General features: G+C 40.5%; 1 protein-coding gene across 1 annotated transcript; it reads right to left on the bottom strand.

Annotated features, from left to right (window-relative positions):
- Positions 1 to 12779, bottom strand: LOC118397679 (chitin synthase chs-2-like). Its single transcript, XM_035792582.2, has 18 exons — positions 12742 to 12779; positions 12437 to 12572; positions 8986 to 10019; positions 8795 to 8890; positions 8535 to 8693; positions 7476 to 7650; positions 7189 to 7290; positions 6934 to 7075; positions 6267 to 6467; positions 5886 to 6170; positions 5557 to 5736; positions 4971 to 5376; positions 4566 to 4603; positions 4116 to 4180; positions 3820 to 3930; positions 1638 to 1852; positions 1373 to 1454; positions 1 to 1216 (listed from the first exon to the last, which is right to left on the bottom strand). Exons 1-18 carry the CDS (start codon positions 12777 to 12779, stop codon positions 1106 to 1108), a joined length of 3576 nt encoding a protein of 1191 aa, XP_035648475.2. The 3' UTR covers positions 1 to 1105.
- Between the last annotated feature and the right edge of the window lie 5221 nt (positions 12780 to 18000).

Below are 18000 nucleotides of genomic sequence, written 5' to 3'. Positions count from 1 at the left end.
AGGGTTGAAATGTTTTCTCTCTTTTGTTTACTATGGTGCTATCCTCAGATAATAGCATCGTTTGCTTTCACCGAAAAACCTTTTTGAAATCTGACATGTTGTCTGGATTCACAACATGTGTATCTTTCATTTGGTATCTTACATGTGTGATTTCATGAAAGTTAGATTTTTACAGGAATTTATTTGAATTTGGCGCTCTGCATTTTCTCTGGCTTTTGGCCAAGTGGGATGCTACCGTCCCACATATCCCAGAGAGGTTTTATGCGATCCTCTTACTCCCCAGCATGCATCCGATTCTATTCGCCCTCATGAATCAGACGTACACAGAAACTATGAGAGTAATACAGTATGTATATAGTTGTATTACGCATGGATTGGAATACAGATACCAGAATGAAACAAAGCACAATGTTATCGGTAGAGAGGGCTTATAAATTGTAAATAAGAATTAGTTCTTAACTGTCTTGCCTACTTAAATAACAAAAAAATACTCTAATTATACATTCTATTCAGTTACATAATAAATACATAGCACACATAACTCCACTAAAAAAATCCCAATATATCAGTGCAATATACAGATAAAGTGCTTCACTCAAAAGGGAAAAGTATAACTGCTAACCAAAATACTAATAGGAAGTGATTCACAACAAAGCATTTGATTAAAAAAAGAGAAAGCACACAAAGAGCAAACAAAGATTACAAGCTACAACAATTGATCACACATGAAATAGCACAACATGAGAACATTATGTCACATTTCCCTGAGATTTAACTCACATTCAATTGTTATACTCCGTTATGCTATAATACATGTTGTTGACCGCTGCAATTGTTTTTAATGTTCTGTCCCCGTCTTTGCTCTTGTATTGTACGTTCACACTGCCCTCGCAAAAGAGGTTCATCACGGCTCTTTTTCTGGTTAAACAAAGGTTAACTCTATCAAATCCAATAAATACTCTCTATAATCTATACTATTTGGAACATTCTCCCTCAATACTACTATATCTAACTGTGCAACATCTAACGCAAAACTGCAGTATCCGACTCCTATTACTATTTGAGCTGCAACTGCTACCACTAAGGGACACTCAGTAGTAAGACCTCACACTGGAGTTTCTTGGCCTTGTTGCTGGATTGCTGCTGGATTCTCTATAGACAGAAATGTGTCAAAGTATTTGTCGTCTTTGAGCTCAGTCTCCAGCATGTCAGGAATCTGTGAAGTTGGAGTCAGAAGGTACAGAGACACATCTTTAGTTATCCACCAACAGGAACGCCATTGATATGATATAACATGAAAACAAAGTGTTAGTTCCTTTTGTGCCCTTCGAGATGTTTCCTCTTCATCGTCAATAAGATTATGTTAATTTACCTGCATGCCATCGTCTGATTGTCTTCTCTCAGTCTTGGACTCCGTGTTCACAAATGCCACGAAATGGATCAGAGTGTAAATTCTAAAGGAACAAAAATGAAATAATAATCATGCAATAGCTATAAAATGGGTACGACTTCATGGGTTCATTTATCATAATATAAAGGCAAACTAAATTACTTTAAGAAAATAGTATTTTGAAAATGTGGTTTAGAATTTGGTGATCCTGCCTATAAATAAATACATAATTAATTTAAATAATCACCTGTGGTAGAACATGGCAAAGAACTGGATCAGCAGTAAGGATGCAAATCCCAAAAGGAACATCAGTCCCACTGGATCGATAAATAGATACTCCCTAGTCTGAGTCAGATTGAGATTGGATTTGGGGATTTTGATGGTGACTGAGGTTCCAATGGCCTGAAGAGTGAACGTTGCCACCAGCCACATGGCATTGCAGATGAAAAAGATAAAAGTCACCTGTATGAAGAGGAGATGAGTTTCAATTAAAGGGATATGAACAAGACAGGCAAACATGCACAGACAGTGGATTTCTCCAACTAGTGATAGTTTAGTGCTATTGAAACAATATTTTTAATACCAGAGACAGACAAAGTACTACACCTTCTACTTCATGCTAATATAATGTACATTGAAATGAAAAGACAGCATACAGCCATAGCCATAGCCGCAGGGAGGTAGGAGTGTTGCAGCACCCGCTGATAAATTGAAATAATTTAGCTATAATAAAAAAATCACTTGTTTCAGGAAACAAGGCGTATGTTGCGCATCATTACTTCACAGGAGGTCATGTTGCGCATTGTGGCAGAATATGAACTTTAATGTGCCTTAATAACAAACTTGTATGCATTTTGTAAATACTAAGAAAGTTGTTAAATTACGAGCCTAGTTGGTTTAGCCAAGGAAAAAGTCAGGAACCTTCCCGCTAGCCGTGATTGGCTGAGATAATGTATGGGCTGGACATGCCGAGAGATGAGTTCGGATTGGTCTGCCATGTAGCAAGATTCTGTCTATAACATGAGCTGCTCAGTATGTGTAGGTAATCCTTTCTAATCCACCTTTTTGGAAAAACATGAAGAACTGCAAAAGTCTAGCTCTAATGCTTTCCACTTTCTGGAGGACTCAGTTTTGAGATCAGTGGAATGCCCAGTGGAAGCAGAGTATGATAGCTAAGGAGATGAAGAAAATGATGGCGTTGGATTGCAAATATGCGGAGGGAGTCAAATCAAATCAAATCAAATGTATTTATATAGCCCTTCGTACATCAGCTGATATCTCAAAGTGCTGTACAGAAATCCAGCCTAAAACCCCAAACAGCAAACAATGCAGGTGTAAAAGCACGGTGGCTAGGAAAAACTCCCTAGAAAGGCCAAAACCTAGGAAGAAACCTAGAGAGGAACCGGGCTATGTGGGGTGGCCAGTCCTCTTCTGGCTGTGCCGGGTAGAGATTATAACAGAACATGACCAAGATGTTCAAATGTTCATAAATGACCAGCATGGTCGAATAATAATAAGGGTCAAAAAGAGAACAGACAGAAAGCTGTTGTATAAAACATCTGACTCCGGATTACATCTTCAAACCAAGGGCAACCATGGCATCTGTGACAGAGAGGGAGAAGCATTCATCCGAGTATATGGGTAAGAGAGTCTAGCTAGCAACATTTTCAGATATTATACGTTTCTAATTTTGTCCGAAAATCATTTTCATTGCAAGTTAAAGCTTATGTTACCTGGCTGGCAGGGCTAGCTAATGTTAGATGTATGATCTGTGTCGTAATATTATTTGTATCTCAGAGCCATTTGCATTTCTAGTTATAGCACAATGTTAGCTAGTTGGCTGACATTGAACCTAGTTGGTTGGCTCTAGCTACAGATTCATGCAGGGTAGTAACAGGTTACCTACAGACGTGACGCTTGGCATTCAATCTTCGTTTAATCAAACCCGAGAATCTCTGAGAGTCCTTTAGGTGCCTTTTGGCAAACTCCCAGTGGGCTGTCATTTGCTATAGGTATTTCCTATTTTTATTTGTATTGCTATTGATATTGTACAATCTGTGTGTCTCTTTATTGGGCTTGGGCTACTGTTTGCAATCTAGACCCAGTTTCCCAAAAAGCATCTTGCTGTCAGTTTGACACTGTCAGAGTAGTCACTCATTTCTGCCATTTGTGTGGTATTAAAAAAGATAATGCTAAAATCTTATTTCATGTAAATGTTGTTTATAAAAAGGTCAATTTCTTCCCAGACCCTGCAACAACAACAAAAAAGCCCATACAGCTGTATGTGGAAATCCTAAAAACGCATCTTCTAAAACTGTATGCCGTAACACAAATGTGATTTACAGATGCATGCAATGCTTTATCATAAAGGGGACCCCCCCCCCCCAGCACCGCCCACTCAAAACAGGAGCTATGCATACACAGCATACCTTGTTTCTCAGTTCTTTTAGGTCATTTGTGATTTTCTTCTGTTTGTCTTTATCCTCAGCCAGAGGTTCCAAATAGAGCTTCTGGAGCTCTCTCCAAAAGTCCTCCTCTTCCTGAAGCACACCAAGAGACACTTATTAAATAGTCAAGTCAGATATCTTCAGTGTATAGTGAAACGTATGTGATTCTGGATGTAGTGACATACCAACAACGTGAAGCGGTTAGACAACTTTATATGTAATCTTGTAACTTTTATGTCATTCATAATATTATGTTGGTAACAGAATAGGAAATCTACCTTCACAAGAAAATCTTCATTTAGAGGGAAGTCATAGGACTTCTTCTGCAGTTGTGTTACAAAGTCTGTAGATACAAAGAATCAAATCAAATCTTAGTTATTTTATTAGTCACATGCGCCGAATACAACTGGTGTAAACTTTACAGAGAAATGCTTGGTTATGAACCTTTCCCAGCGATGCAGTTAAAAAAAGATATATAAAATAAAATAGTAACTTCCACAAGAAAAACAAAATAAAATACACTAAAATTGAGCTACATACAGGGAGTATCAGTACCAGTACAATGAAGAGGGGACATAGTTAGCACAGTGTGCAGAGCAGAGGTTACTAGGTGAAGTCTAAATGTGTGTGTTACTTTCTCACGTTTGTAAGATAATATCATAATGTCTTCATCTTTAAAGTCACACAGTGGAAAGATTGTAATAGATCTTATTAAAAAATATACTCACTTTGTTCAGTAGACTGAAGAGAACAGAATTCCACATTCCTAGATTGAAAGAAATCAAACATTATTTGGTGTGCATTCCACACTGCTTTCTCAATACACACCTCAAAATAGGAGAAAATGAAGAATACACACTTTAAGAGAAAGATTTAAAGACGTTAGATGAAAATATATTGTGTATGCAAATAATGAATGACTCCCGAAACGGAGCCTTGTGGAATGCCACATATAGCCTTGGAGTATAAGACTTATCATTGAATTGGTACCTGTCAATTATTTTACTTAGAACGTAGTACAGTATATTGGAGTTATGCTTCGGGAAAAAAATACAGATCCAAATACTATGCATACGGTTTCCACAGAAGTGGAGAAATCATGTAAACACTCCAGACACTCAAAATGTAAATACCTGTTATTGTCCTGAGAGGTCAGATTAGGGTTCACCTTTGGCTCATTAGCCAACACAACTGTTTCTGGCAACTGACCATTCTGGTCTGCCACTTTTCCACTGTCCCAACAGAGAAACTTGCAGCACTTGGCCTGTAAGATGCGCTGTGTGATGGCCTTGGCTGGTGGTGGCGCAGCGACTTGGACACCTGTCTCCCGAGTGCCCCAGGACACATTGTTCATGTTGACCATGGAGTAGATGGTCAGCAGGAGGTAGCCACTGGGGATAGAGATGAAGTACAGGAGGCCGTAGACGACCAGATGGAACTCCTTGGGGTGGAGCAATGCTGTGATGATGTTCATCAGCACCAGGCCTATGATAAACAGGCCGCTAGGAGTCCAAATGGTTTGCTGCTCAACCATAGCACCTGAGATGAACAGAGATAGTTAACATAATGACAAAGAATTGACATTTTTTATTTAATGAATGTCCCAGTTTGATCTTGCCCATTACGTTGAACGGTCAGTCCGTAACGCTGAGGTTTGTATTCTTGAGGTTCTACTTTATGTTGATTGAGATGAAGTCCTAGTCTAGTGTCATCATTTACCTACAATGGACAAAGCGGTTCCTATCATGAGGAAAGCGTACAAGACACTCATGACGGCTGCTATAGCGATCTGTGTGTCCGATTTCAGCTTGAAGCACAGCAACAGGTACACCACAGGGGGCACTGTTGCGAGGACCAAAGCAACATTGGGATCGATGTCTAGTACGAACGACAAGCTTCCTAAAAAAAGAGAAAGGACCAGAACTATTATGAACGATATTCCTCTTCCTTCAGTTTACAAAATGTTTGTATCCTGTTACATTCCAACAACAAACTACCCCAAAGCTAGAGCTGTATGAGGCCCCTGACAGGCAGGTTGCCGTGGATACCTGAGATCATTAGGCAGATTGTGGCCGGGCCTAGGATGGAGGCGGCCATGCTGAGAATCTGGTAGAGGATGAAGGGTTTGGAGATGGAGCTGTTCCTCTGGGAGGTCAGAGACCCTGAGCCCAGCAGATCGATGGTGTTAGCCATGGTGGAGGGCCCCCAGCGCCGACGCTGGTTATAGAACTCCTTGAAGTCCTGGGGGGCGTTGGTGTAGGCGTCGGACGCAGCGTTGTACTCCACCCTCCAGCCCTGCTGCAGCAGGAGAGTGCACAGCCAGCGGTCTTCACCTGTAACAGAGCAGAGGGAGGTACTGTAGACGAGAGTACTACACAGACAAGTAGCTCTGTTCTTCGAGTGACTGTTGTCCAGGAATAAAGATTTACCTTGATCGTACTGTACGTAGTGGCTAGCCTCCGTGGCCTTAGTGGTGTATCTCTTCATGACGTTGTCGTCCATGAGGGCTGTGCCCCTGAACAGACTGAAGCAGCCGGGGCTGCAGAGCACGCTACCAAACACGTGCTCTGCAGTCTTCTGAAGCCAGTGGCCCACCGCATACTCAAACTTCTGATACCATACCATAGGACCTGGGGAAATATAAACGAATGATCCGACGTGGGATAGCACACCATAGGGTATATTCTTGCCTTTTATGTCTAGTGTTCTATTGTAAAAAGTGTTATGAATGTACTTTAAACACATTTTATTCCATTCGACCATAGAACCTAATAATAATAATAAAAATAATAAAACATAGAACCTGAGTAGATATCTGTATAATAGGGGCCATAAATGATGTATATTATACCCTAACTGTACATATAGTGTTCACATACAATATTGATTTAGGCCCGGGTACATATAGTGAAAAAAGCAGGTACCATTGCACTCAAACTTAAACTTAAGTAGTCTTGGTTGGTGAGTACATCCAATAAACAATTAAATCAAAAAGATGATCCGGGTACATTGCTCAGTTGTGGCTGTCTATCAGATATGACATCTCCCGAACAATCATTTGATTCCTATTGCGATTCACACGAAAGCTTTACCTACCTGTGCCTGTCGGGTGAATCCTCCCACATGCCGCACCCACACGTGGATAAAGTTTCAGCCGATCTATTAGGAGCATTACAGCATAGGGCTGGAAGTCGGTGTCCCCATCCAAAGCCAGGAGATAGGTATTGTCCTTCTCTTTCTAACAAAGTACAAGAGTATCAGTCCCATTTCTTATGTAATATACAGTATAACAATAATAGAACAACAATTTATCCAAGTCAGGACGCTAGAATTATAAAAGATAATTGTTACCATCATCTTTTCCTTCAGCTCGGGCTCATCTTCACCCTGCTCAAACTTCTCGAAATACTTCCTGGTGAGTCGCCAGCCGAGAATGTAGTACAAGTACATAATCTGTAACAGTGAGTGAACTAATCAAGTCTGTGGTTTCATGTCTAATTCAACTTCATCATCCGACTTTAATTCAGGTATATCACTTTCAATGGAATCGTAGCGTCGTGATTGTACAATCACAATTGAAATAGTGTTAGACCTTTCACAGACACGTGGTAAACTGTACATTGGCAGCGATGTCTCACCTGAGACCATCTCTTCTTGTGGCGGATCAGTAGCTTGTCCTTAAAGTGCACCATCAGCAGGTTGCCTTTAGGGAGGGTGTACTCCAGTCGACCTCCGTAAGGGGTGTGCAGGATCCTCTGGCATGGAAGGGGTGGGCTCTCTTTGAAGATGCATGAATCCTTCTCATTGAAGATACTGAGGATGAAATGAGGGAAAGTTTATGTACATTATTATTCTCACCCGTACTGTTAAATCTGCAGTGTACACTGGGTTAGCGGTGCTGGGATTGAGTTTCATTAGCACACTGAGCACCCCAGCAGTGGGGACCAAACTCGCTGCTTTCACGCATGCAGGTATTTTTCACTACACCAAATGCGCTTTGGCCTCAATCCAGCACCTGTCTTGCTGTCAGAGGAGATGTCAACTGTGTGCGTTCCCTGAAGTGACAATTTACCCTGATGACATTGACATGGAAAGTCTCATTAGGTTTTTATGCTTACTTTAAGGCTCAACTTTTGACCCTTTTTTAAAACATGTTTTTCCCTACTGTCTGTGTTTGTTTTCTACTTGGACAAAAATGACATTCCTGATTGCGTAAGAGTTATTAAAATCTTTAGTTTGGCCATCATTCCAGTTCTCCTGATTTGTATTTATTTATCAGGCACACACTTTAACAAATAATGACATTGATGGCGTTTTGGTACAAATGGTGGAGAATGTGGGTAGAGCATCCCCTGGTGGTTTTCAGAGGAATTATTTTTTTTTAAACTTATTGATAAATGTCTTGTTTTTATATATATATGCCATTTAGCAGACGCTTTTATCCAAAGCGACTTACAGTCATGTGTGCATACATTCTACGTATGGGTGGTCCCGGGAATCGAACCCACTACCCTGGCGTTACAAGCGCCATGCTCTACCAACTGAGCTACAGAAGGACCTGTCTAGTACATCTATATTATGACATCATACTTATTGTGTATTCATTTCTTTACAGATTAAATATTACATGGAGTATATATGCAGTTAATTTTGTGCGCATTGGATCATCATTTGTGAACATTTGTTACACTGCTTACTTGTAAACCTCTCGGATAACCTCCACCAGGTCCTCTGCGTATTCGTTCACATGCCGGCCTTTACTACCTTTCACGTCTTTAAAAGCATCATCAAAGTAAATGTGAGACTCGAAGCTCACATCATTGTTGGTGGCTTTCCTTGGCCTGTATTTGTCCAGTCTGGTAAAGAAACAAATTTTAAAAACACATCATTTGCATTTCAAAGCTGCTAACTCTGCCAATTGTGTCGTTCTCAACCATGTAAAAACGTCAGACTCTACCTGAACATTGAGATGATAATTTTCATCATTTCGTCATAGCTCTCATGCCACATTGTTGCACACAGGTACACTGTGATTGGGTCAGTTTGCCTGTTGCTGGAGGAAACGTTAGAATCGTAATTTGACACTTTCTCTCATGCACATGCATACAAAACTCTACCCACCCTCCACAGAATTTGCAATAATCTTACATTGTTTTCTTCCTCTGAATCTCAAAACGCATGTTGAGCAGCATGGACTGCTCCAGAAAGGGCCCCTCGTACATCCTCCGCACAAACAGATTCTGTGTCCTCTCGATGCGCTGAAGCTGGAGGAACCAGATGTGCATTGTGCACAGCATCCAACCCAACCACCAGCAGAGTGCAGAGCCTCCCAAGAGGCCCATTTCTGTTAGGTCGGTCATGTGCTGGGGACAGAGGGTATGGGTGATGTCCCTGACTAGCCTCTCAAACCAGAAAGTATCGCCGCTTAGGCCCCTGCCATATGTGATATCATTGCAGTAGTCTGTGATGGTGTAGTTAGCACCTCTGGAGTCACTTGAATTCTGGAAGAAGATAATGACAGGAGCGACGAACGCTGCCAGAACACCTAACGAGGCCAGGTACATGGGTAACAGGAAGCTTCGCCGCATGGCGTGCATTTTGCAAGCCACCACCACGAACCAGTGGCACAGAGCGGAGGACACTATCTGGACGGCCACCAAGATCAGGATCACCAACCTCACATCTCCTGGAACTGATGTCACCGACGACCAGACTCTGCCAGACAGAGGGATGTATGCCCCGACCACGGCTGCAGTGACCATAATGCGGACCAGACTAGAGAGGATGCTCACCACATTCCTGCACCTCGCTATGTCTTCGGATATACTGTTCAGTAAGGAGCTTTTGAAGAGGGTGCTGTAGTTCTCCCACCAGTTCAGCGAGACAAAGATGGTCCCCATTATTGCCAATCCGATCCAGACGTTCATCCCCCTATCTTCTTTCAGCAGGTAACTGAGGATGAAGAGCACGTAGCCTGACAGTATGAGGACTAATGAGATGAGTGGGGGCACTATGAATCGCTTCTTCTCCCTCGCAATGCACTGAGCGCCCACCTGGAAGATGGAGGACAGGATGCTGATGCTGTTCAGCATCGTCACATTGGTCACAATACCGAAGAATGGCATGGCAACAATAGTGAGAACCGCTGTCCCCAGCGACACCAGGAATTCCACACACAGCACCTGGAAAATTGTACATTATCAGAATTACAATAGTATCATTAAATGCAAGCAAATGTAATGCTAAAGGATGAAAAATATTCTGAGGGAAACTAACATAATATAACCCATACTGTTCCTAAAAAACAAAAAAGGAAATACAACGATCTGGGCTTAAAACCCAAAGGTCGATGTCCACGCCTGCGGAAATCTAAGTAGCATAGTAAAACAATTCCCATAAAAATCTGTCAATTTAAACCAGAGATACAGTTCTGTTTTTTTGCATTGGATCTCAATCCACCGCATCCACCGATTGTCACGACTTCTACTGAAGTTGTCTCCTCTCCTTGTTCGGGCGGCGTTCGGCGGTTGACGTCACCGGTCTTCTAGCCATCGCCAATCCACTTTTAATTTTCCATTTGTTTTGTCTTTGTTTTCTACACACCTGGTTTCTATTCCCCAATTACACGTTTATTATTTAGCCCTCTGTTTCCCACATGTTTGTGTGCATGTTTATTGATATGTTCAGGCTGTGACTGACGGCTGGTTATTTTGTTGCCGGGTTGTGTTATTATGCCCTTGTGTTTAGTGTTACCGGTATTTTCACCTTGTCCACACATCTCAGCTCTCCTGCGCCTGACTCCTTTCACCAGTACCCATAGCCCTGACACCGATATCGCTCTTACACATCTGCAGTGGAAGGTGGCAGAGCTATATATATATATATAAATAAATACATTTCAAAATTATGCCTGAAGTGTCCTAAAAATCCAAATCAAATAGCTAAATGTGATCCATGTTTTGACCATCTTAAAACAGTGTAGACTTTAAAAAAAATTATGACAGGGCTGGAGATGTTACCCCTCCGATGCTTTTCCCCTTTCATAACATACAATGAATTGTAATTTTAAGCCGAAACTTGACGACAGTGTTTTCACAAATTGTCAGCATTTTAACATACAAATGTAATCATTAAGCCATTTACAAAAGCACACGGACAAACAAAACGTCTCTCAAGGTAAGAACATGATTAAGATAGCGGTAAAAACCCAGCACACTATCCCTTTAGCTTTAAGAGGGAAACATTTTCCTACGCTCCACTGCAGCATCTAATCTTCATTCCCAAACTAAAGGGCGTGAACCTGGCTCAATCTACTGGCACTGCTCACCAAGACAAAACAAGTTAACAGATCTGTCCCTGATACGTCATCTAGGGGAACAATAATGAATCATGAAAATTTTGAACATCTGGTGCTTACCCACACAATCGTCTTCCTTGATGGTTTCTCTGAGTCTTTGAAGAATATTTTCCACACGCTTTTGACGAGGAGCAAGACACTTGGCGCAATCACTGCACAGCTGACACTGAGGAGGGCGCATGGCTTTTGGTCAGCTGGGACTGTATAGGTGGCATTACTTGACAGTGTTATCAGGAGCAGAAAGGATCCCTGCAAAAAAATAATAGAGATATGAAATTGGGATAGTATTGGTAAGACTTAAAAAACATGTACAAAGATAATAAATACACAGTTTTGTAATCTGACAAGATTGCGTGAAGCAGGGCTCCAATACAAAAGAGACATGGTCTCAATGGGGACTTCCCTGTGAAGACAAAGGTTAAATAAAAATAGGTGGATAGATTGCGTCTATGTGTAGACATAGATCTGTGAGACCGCTTTATAAACCAGTTTATAGCCAGTTATTATTTAGTTAATACGTCGTTTATGAATCATTTACAAAAAGGTATGCTTTAGCACATAAAGCTTACTCTTGACAAACACCCCAAATGACAATTCCATCATCAGCAGGCCAAGCGTTTTAATCATCTAGGCTGGCTGTTTTTAGAGATAAGGGATGTATTAATCCCAACTTGGTATGGTACCCAACTATTACTGACTCAGAGCACAGGTACCTATCCAATTACTTTTATTAGAGATGTCCAACAATTCAACACCAGAGCTAGAGACTGGATGATGACTCTGGTAAAAACAATTTTTTTATATACCAGTGCTTTTGAGTGGCACAAACTACCACAGCAATTTAAAGCTTTTCTGACCATAACTTCATTTTCTTTTTTTATGTCAAAAGCTGGCTATGATTGAACAATAGAATCATTTTCATACCTGTATCTATGTAATGTATGTATGTAATACATTTTGCAACAAGCACTGTGCTATCGCTGTCATGTTTTTAAAATGCATGTTCTGTGTGTATATGGATTTTTATTACTGGCAAATGAAATCAATCAATCAACTGACGTGTTTATGAGCTACAGTGTAACTGTTTTCAATTATATATGAGCTACATATTATGTAATAATGAACTGTTCTAACTACTTCTAAATCCTTTGCAATCCTCTTAAAGGCTCCTTAAATGTGAAGTTTTACCAATAGTTTTGTAGTTGCAAACAGATATCCTTCCAATAAACCAAAACGTCTTACCTTACTAAATATGGCAAGAGCAAATACAAGAAGGGCAACAATGAAGAAGGAAAGCCATTGCAGAAGTTTCACTAGTTTTCGGGATGTCTGTTCATCCTGGATGACAGGGACATCTTTTCCTACATCCCAAGATCTCCTAAAAGGCAGAGAGAAAAGTGAAGGTTGAAATTTAACTGTGGTGATGGAATAATTATTTAACTCAAAATTAACCCTACTCAAACTTGATACTTTCTTAAAATCACAAATTACATTTAGATAGAGCATCAATTTAGCAGAGTAAAACAATTGATACTATGGTGAATTACCTGAGAACATGCTCTTCATCCATGTGAATCTCATCCATATTTGTGCTGTTTGTATGCATGCATACATTAGAAGCCACCAGGCTTATATTTATAGTGCAGTCTGGGTGTGGGTAGAAATGTGCATGTCATCAGGGTGAAGGTACTTTCAGCTGAACTTTTCCAACTTCCTTATTGAGGGGATGAGTGTTAGGTAAGGTTAGGACATGAGTCAGGTGCATGGGTTTAAGCGGTAGAGTGTGGGGAGGGTTTAGTGGTAGGGTTAGCCACCATTTAAAACAAAAGGGATGATGGCCACCATTTAAAACAAAAGGGATGATGGCCACCATTTAAAACAAAAGGGATGATGGCCACCATTTAAAACAAAAGGGATGATGGCCACCATTTAAAACAAAAGGGATCATGGCCACCATTTAAAACAAAAGGGATGATGGCCACCATTTAAAATAAAAGGGATCATGGCCACCATTTAAAACAAAAGGGATGATGGCCACCATTTAAAACAAAAGGGATGATGGCCACCATTTAAAACAAAAGGGATGATGGCCACCATTTAAAACAAAAGGGATGATGGCCACCATTTAAAATAAAAGGGATCATGGCCACCATTTAAAACAAAAGGGATCATGGCCACCATTTAAAACAAAAGGGATGATGGCCACCATTTAAAACAAAAGTGATCATGGCCACCATTTAAAACAAAAGGGATCATGGCCACCATTTAAAACAAAAGGGATGATGGCCACCATTTAAAACAAAAGGGATGATGGCCACCATTTAAAATAAAAGGGATCATGGCCACCATTTAAAACAAAAGGGATGATGGCCACCATTTAAAACAAAAGGGATGATGGCCACCATTTAAAATAAAAGGGATCATGGCCACCATTTAAAACAAAAGGGATGATGGCCACCATTTAAAACAAAAGGGATCATGGCCACCATTTAAAACAAAAGGGATCATGGCCACCATTTAAAACAAAAGGGATGATGGCCACCATTTAAAACAAAAGGGATGATGGCCACCATTTAAAATAAAAGGGATCATGGCCACCATTTAAAATAAAAGGGATCATGGCCACCATTTAAAATAAAAGGGATCATGGCCACCATTTAAAACAAAAGGGATCATGGCCACCATTTAAAACAAAAGGGATCATGGCCACCATTTAAAACAAAAGGGATGATGGCCACCATTTAAAACAAAAGGGATCATGGCCACCATTTAAAACAAAAGGGATGATGGCCAACCTTTTTCTATCGAAACAAGTAGAACAATTTATTGTGAGGCTTATTTTTCGCATCAATGCACTCCTGAAGAAAATGGAGGGATAAACTTGTTGATGTAAAAAGCCTTTATTGTCCTGGGATTTCGGTAGAAATCTAAACATCATGGAAAACTTGGTTGGCTTGGTATCTGCCCTACATCAGGACGTAAAAGTTGTATTCAAACCTTTCAGCCGAAATGCATTGGTGTTTGTTTGCTAGACATTTGTCTATTTTCTGACAGTCATAGCCTACCCTTTTCAAAGAGCTACCATGTCTCCATGGCCTCACAGTTTTTACCTATTAGAGTGCACCACCACAGTTGTTTTTGCACCGTTGCTTATTGTAAAGATTTGATGCTGTCTTGTCACGTCTCCCATAAATAGAGTTTTTCATCTCAATGGGATGATTTAGGATAAATAAACCTAATTAGTATTTCTTGATAACAGATGAAGCAGCCTCTGATCAGTATCATCATCATGCATGCATGCTCATAATCTTCCTTGACATCCAAAGCATTCCACTGAGTAGAACATTAGTGGGCGAGTAACGACCGGTCCAGGCCGTATCCCAATACGTAACACAGAAGAGTGGAATGACTAGAATGTCTCATCGACAATTCCTAGAATTGTATGTGGCAGGAAACAACGTTTTAATTGTGGTTTCCCCATTGTGGTAGGAATAGCACCAAATGAGATAATTGAAGCACACCTAGCCTTTTCTTTAGCCTAGTGCAACATTTGGAGATGCAGAAATGAGAGACCACATGTGTTGCTGTATAAATTAAAATATGGGAATATATGGCCAACATCTCTGATTGATCTCAGGAATGGCTTTGGCAGTACTGAAATGTTGCCACCCGGATATTGTCATGCAAAAGACTGCCGGTCTCACGGTAATTCACTGTTAATTAACAAGACAATATTTTGGTCTCCCGAGTGGCGCAGCGGTCTAAGGCACTGCATCTCAGTGCTAGAGACGTCGCTAAAGACCCTGGTTCAATTCCAGGCTGAATCACAAACGTCTGTGATTGGGAGTCCCATATGGCGGCACACAATTGGCCCAGGGTCATCCGGGGTAGGCCACCATTCTAAATAAGAATTTGTTCTTAACTGACTTGACTAGTTAAATAAAAGTACTTTTTTTTAAAGACAAGATATGCTTTTAAGTCCTGTACCATTATTTTATATTATATAGTTCTTACTATAATTTTATAGTAAGAAGAATAGAATTGAACTTTGCTGAATAAAATATTGAAGTGGCTTTGTTGTGTAAACGTGATCATTTTAAACAAGCTGTTCTCTTATCAAGTGATCATATTTACACCTATTAGGCTATTCTCAATTTAATATTATCTTCACTATATAATATGTCAAATTAGTTTAAATTTAGAATGGCCCAATATCAAATGGGCAGGAACAGGGGCAAGAGTAAAAAGACATGTCATCCTTATGCACTCGAATAGCGAATGGGGTCCGCGGTTCATTTTACTGATGTCAGGTAGGTTACTCCGGTTATTTTGCTGCACGACAGCTGATTCCACCAAGACTCTGTATGCCATGGGCTCTTCAACCCTGTTTCTGCAGCTACCCAGTGCTAAATTTGGGAAAACTGTTAGGGAACATTGTCAACTAAACATATTTCATGAAACTGTTGACAGCCCCTCTCTCTGCACGATGAAGAAAGGAATAAAGGAGAGAGGGGAGGAGATGGAAATGCACGGTGGTGAGATATATTGTAGCTAAAAATCAAATACAAATTCACTATAGTTGTAGGCTAACTGAATATGTTTAATTTAGGCTAGACCAATTATGTACCAAAGATATCTTAAATCAGTATTTTTTTAATGTATTTCTGCCATCTGTAATATAAGGTAGGCCATGTATTGTATAAAAGCACAATCATTATTTAAATTCAGGTTTTATTTTTTGGGCTTGGGTTCATATATAGGCCTATGCATATGGGTGTTTTGAATTAACTCCATTGTGTCCTCCTCCCAGAGCGCTAAGAACCTTGGCGTGATCCTGGACAACACCCTTCATATATAGGCCTATGCATATGGGTGTTTTGAATTAATCATCACCTTAGAAAGCACTGTCCATTTAGTTGTGTTAGGCTTTGAAACTACATCCACAACTACTATGTTTTCCACTCAGTTTCAACCCGTTTCAAAATTGATCAATCACAGTGAGGTGAGTTTTAAAAGCACATACTGTTTTGATGATGTGTTTGATGTGATTTTCGATTGCATCAGGCTTGATGTCAGAGTGGTTAGAGGGACAATAGAGCCCTGAGTACCAGGCCATTAGCGGCCCCCTTATTATCAGAAGCACTCTCTTTTTGTATGTAGTTAGGCCTAACTGTCCTCTCCAAGTTAAACTGGAATGTATGCCTAAAGGATTTTTGAAATGTGATTTGTTGAAGTTAGGCCTATGATATTGGCCTACAGTACATTTTGTCTTGCGCCTTCGCAGAATATCAGATCTCAATGAAGAGTTCAACATCACCAGTACCACATCCTTACGATACAGAATATATATATATTCATAAGCTCAATATGAGTTAATGAGTCTGGTTGGAATGACTGACTGAAATATGGGACGAATTAACCTTTTTTCTAAATGAGTGGTGTTTGAACAAAGGGGCCAAAATGTGGTACTGACACACACAATTCGGGACATGTGGTCACCCTACTCATAATGTGCCAGCTTTTCATCTGCAACAAGTCATTTTGATGGAAACACACCTGGTTGGATTTTTCAAAATGTTTTAAGAAAATTTCCCCCAGAAGCCCTCCCATGGCAGGACATTACATGTCTTCCAGGTAGGAGCACACACTCACTAATTACAAATGCGTTACTGGCATGCTCACCCCTAAAGTATGCAGCAATGTGACTTTTTCCCTGTATATGCTTCACCTTGGTGACATCATCCTCAATCATAGCTTTCAGTTTCACTGCTATGCGGATAACACAGCTCTGCTTCCTAATCAGACCCAGTGACCAAGTAGGCGTAGCTGCCCTTCACAAGTGTGTTTCTGACATCAGATGTTGGATGTCTGACAATTGCCTCTAGCTCAATGATAAAGATCTGGTGCTGTTGTGTTTGAACCCCACCTTGCTGAAACTCAAATTGTAGATAACCTTGGTAATTTCTCCACAAATGTAAAGATTACGGGCAGAAACCGTTTTGTCTTCTTTGACCCTGACCAAAAGCTGCATGTAAAAAAGGTTTTCCAGTCCTGCTTTAATTATCCAAGAAATATAGCTAAAGTCATCTCAGTCTTCTATCTCAGTCACTGATCTGGAGAAACTTATACGTGCTTTTATTTCCTCACGCCTAGATTACTGTAAGTCTTTTTATACCTATCTCAGTCAGAAATCACTCCATCATCTAAAGTTAGTTCAAAATGCTGCAGCTCGGCACCAGGAAATGTAGCCACATCACACCCATTTTAGCTTCTCTACACTGGCTACCAGTCACTTTTAGAATATATTTTAAAACCCAGGACACAGCCTGAGATCCTTTGGCAGTGCACTGTTGACCATTCCAAAGTCTAGGTTGAAAACAAAAGAAGACCGGGTATTTGCCATCCGGGCCCCTAGACTTTGGAATGGTCTGCCAGAGGAGATCAGGCTTGCAGATTCAGAGCCTCTTTTTATATCCCTGCTGAAGAAACACTTTTATACAGATGCATTTAATGTATGATTTGAATGTATGGTTTTAATTAGCCATCTTTTTAAATGTTCCTCGTTTTTGTTTCTTTGTTCGTACTTGTATGTTGTTTTGTTACCAACGCCCCTTATACCACCCACCACTGCGACCTGTATGCTCTAGTCAGCTGGCCATCCCTGCATGTTCGCCGCCAGACCCACTGGCTCCAGATCATCTATAAGTCTATGCTAGGTAAAGCTCCGCCTTATCTCAGCTCACTGGTCACGATAACAACACCAACCCGCAGCATGCGCTCTAGCAGGTATATCTCACTGGTCATCC

This window comes from Oncorhynchus keta, chromosome 19 (genome assembly GCF_023373465.1).
Source record: "Oncorhynchus keta strain PuntledgeMale-10-30-2019 chromosome 19, Oket_V2, whole genome shotgun sequence".
Classification (NCBI taxonomy): Eukaryota; Metazoa; Chordata; class Actinopteri; order Salmoniformes; family Salmonidae; genus Oncorhynchus; species Oncorhynchus keta.
This window is presented reverse-complemented; position numbering and strand designations above follow the sequence as displayed.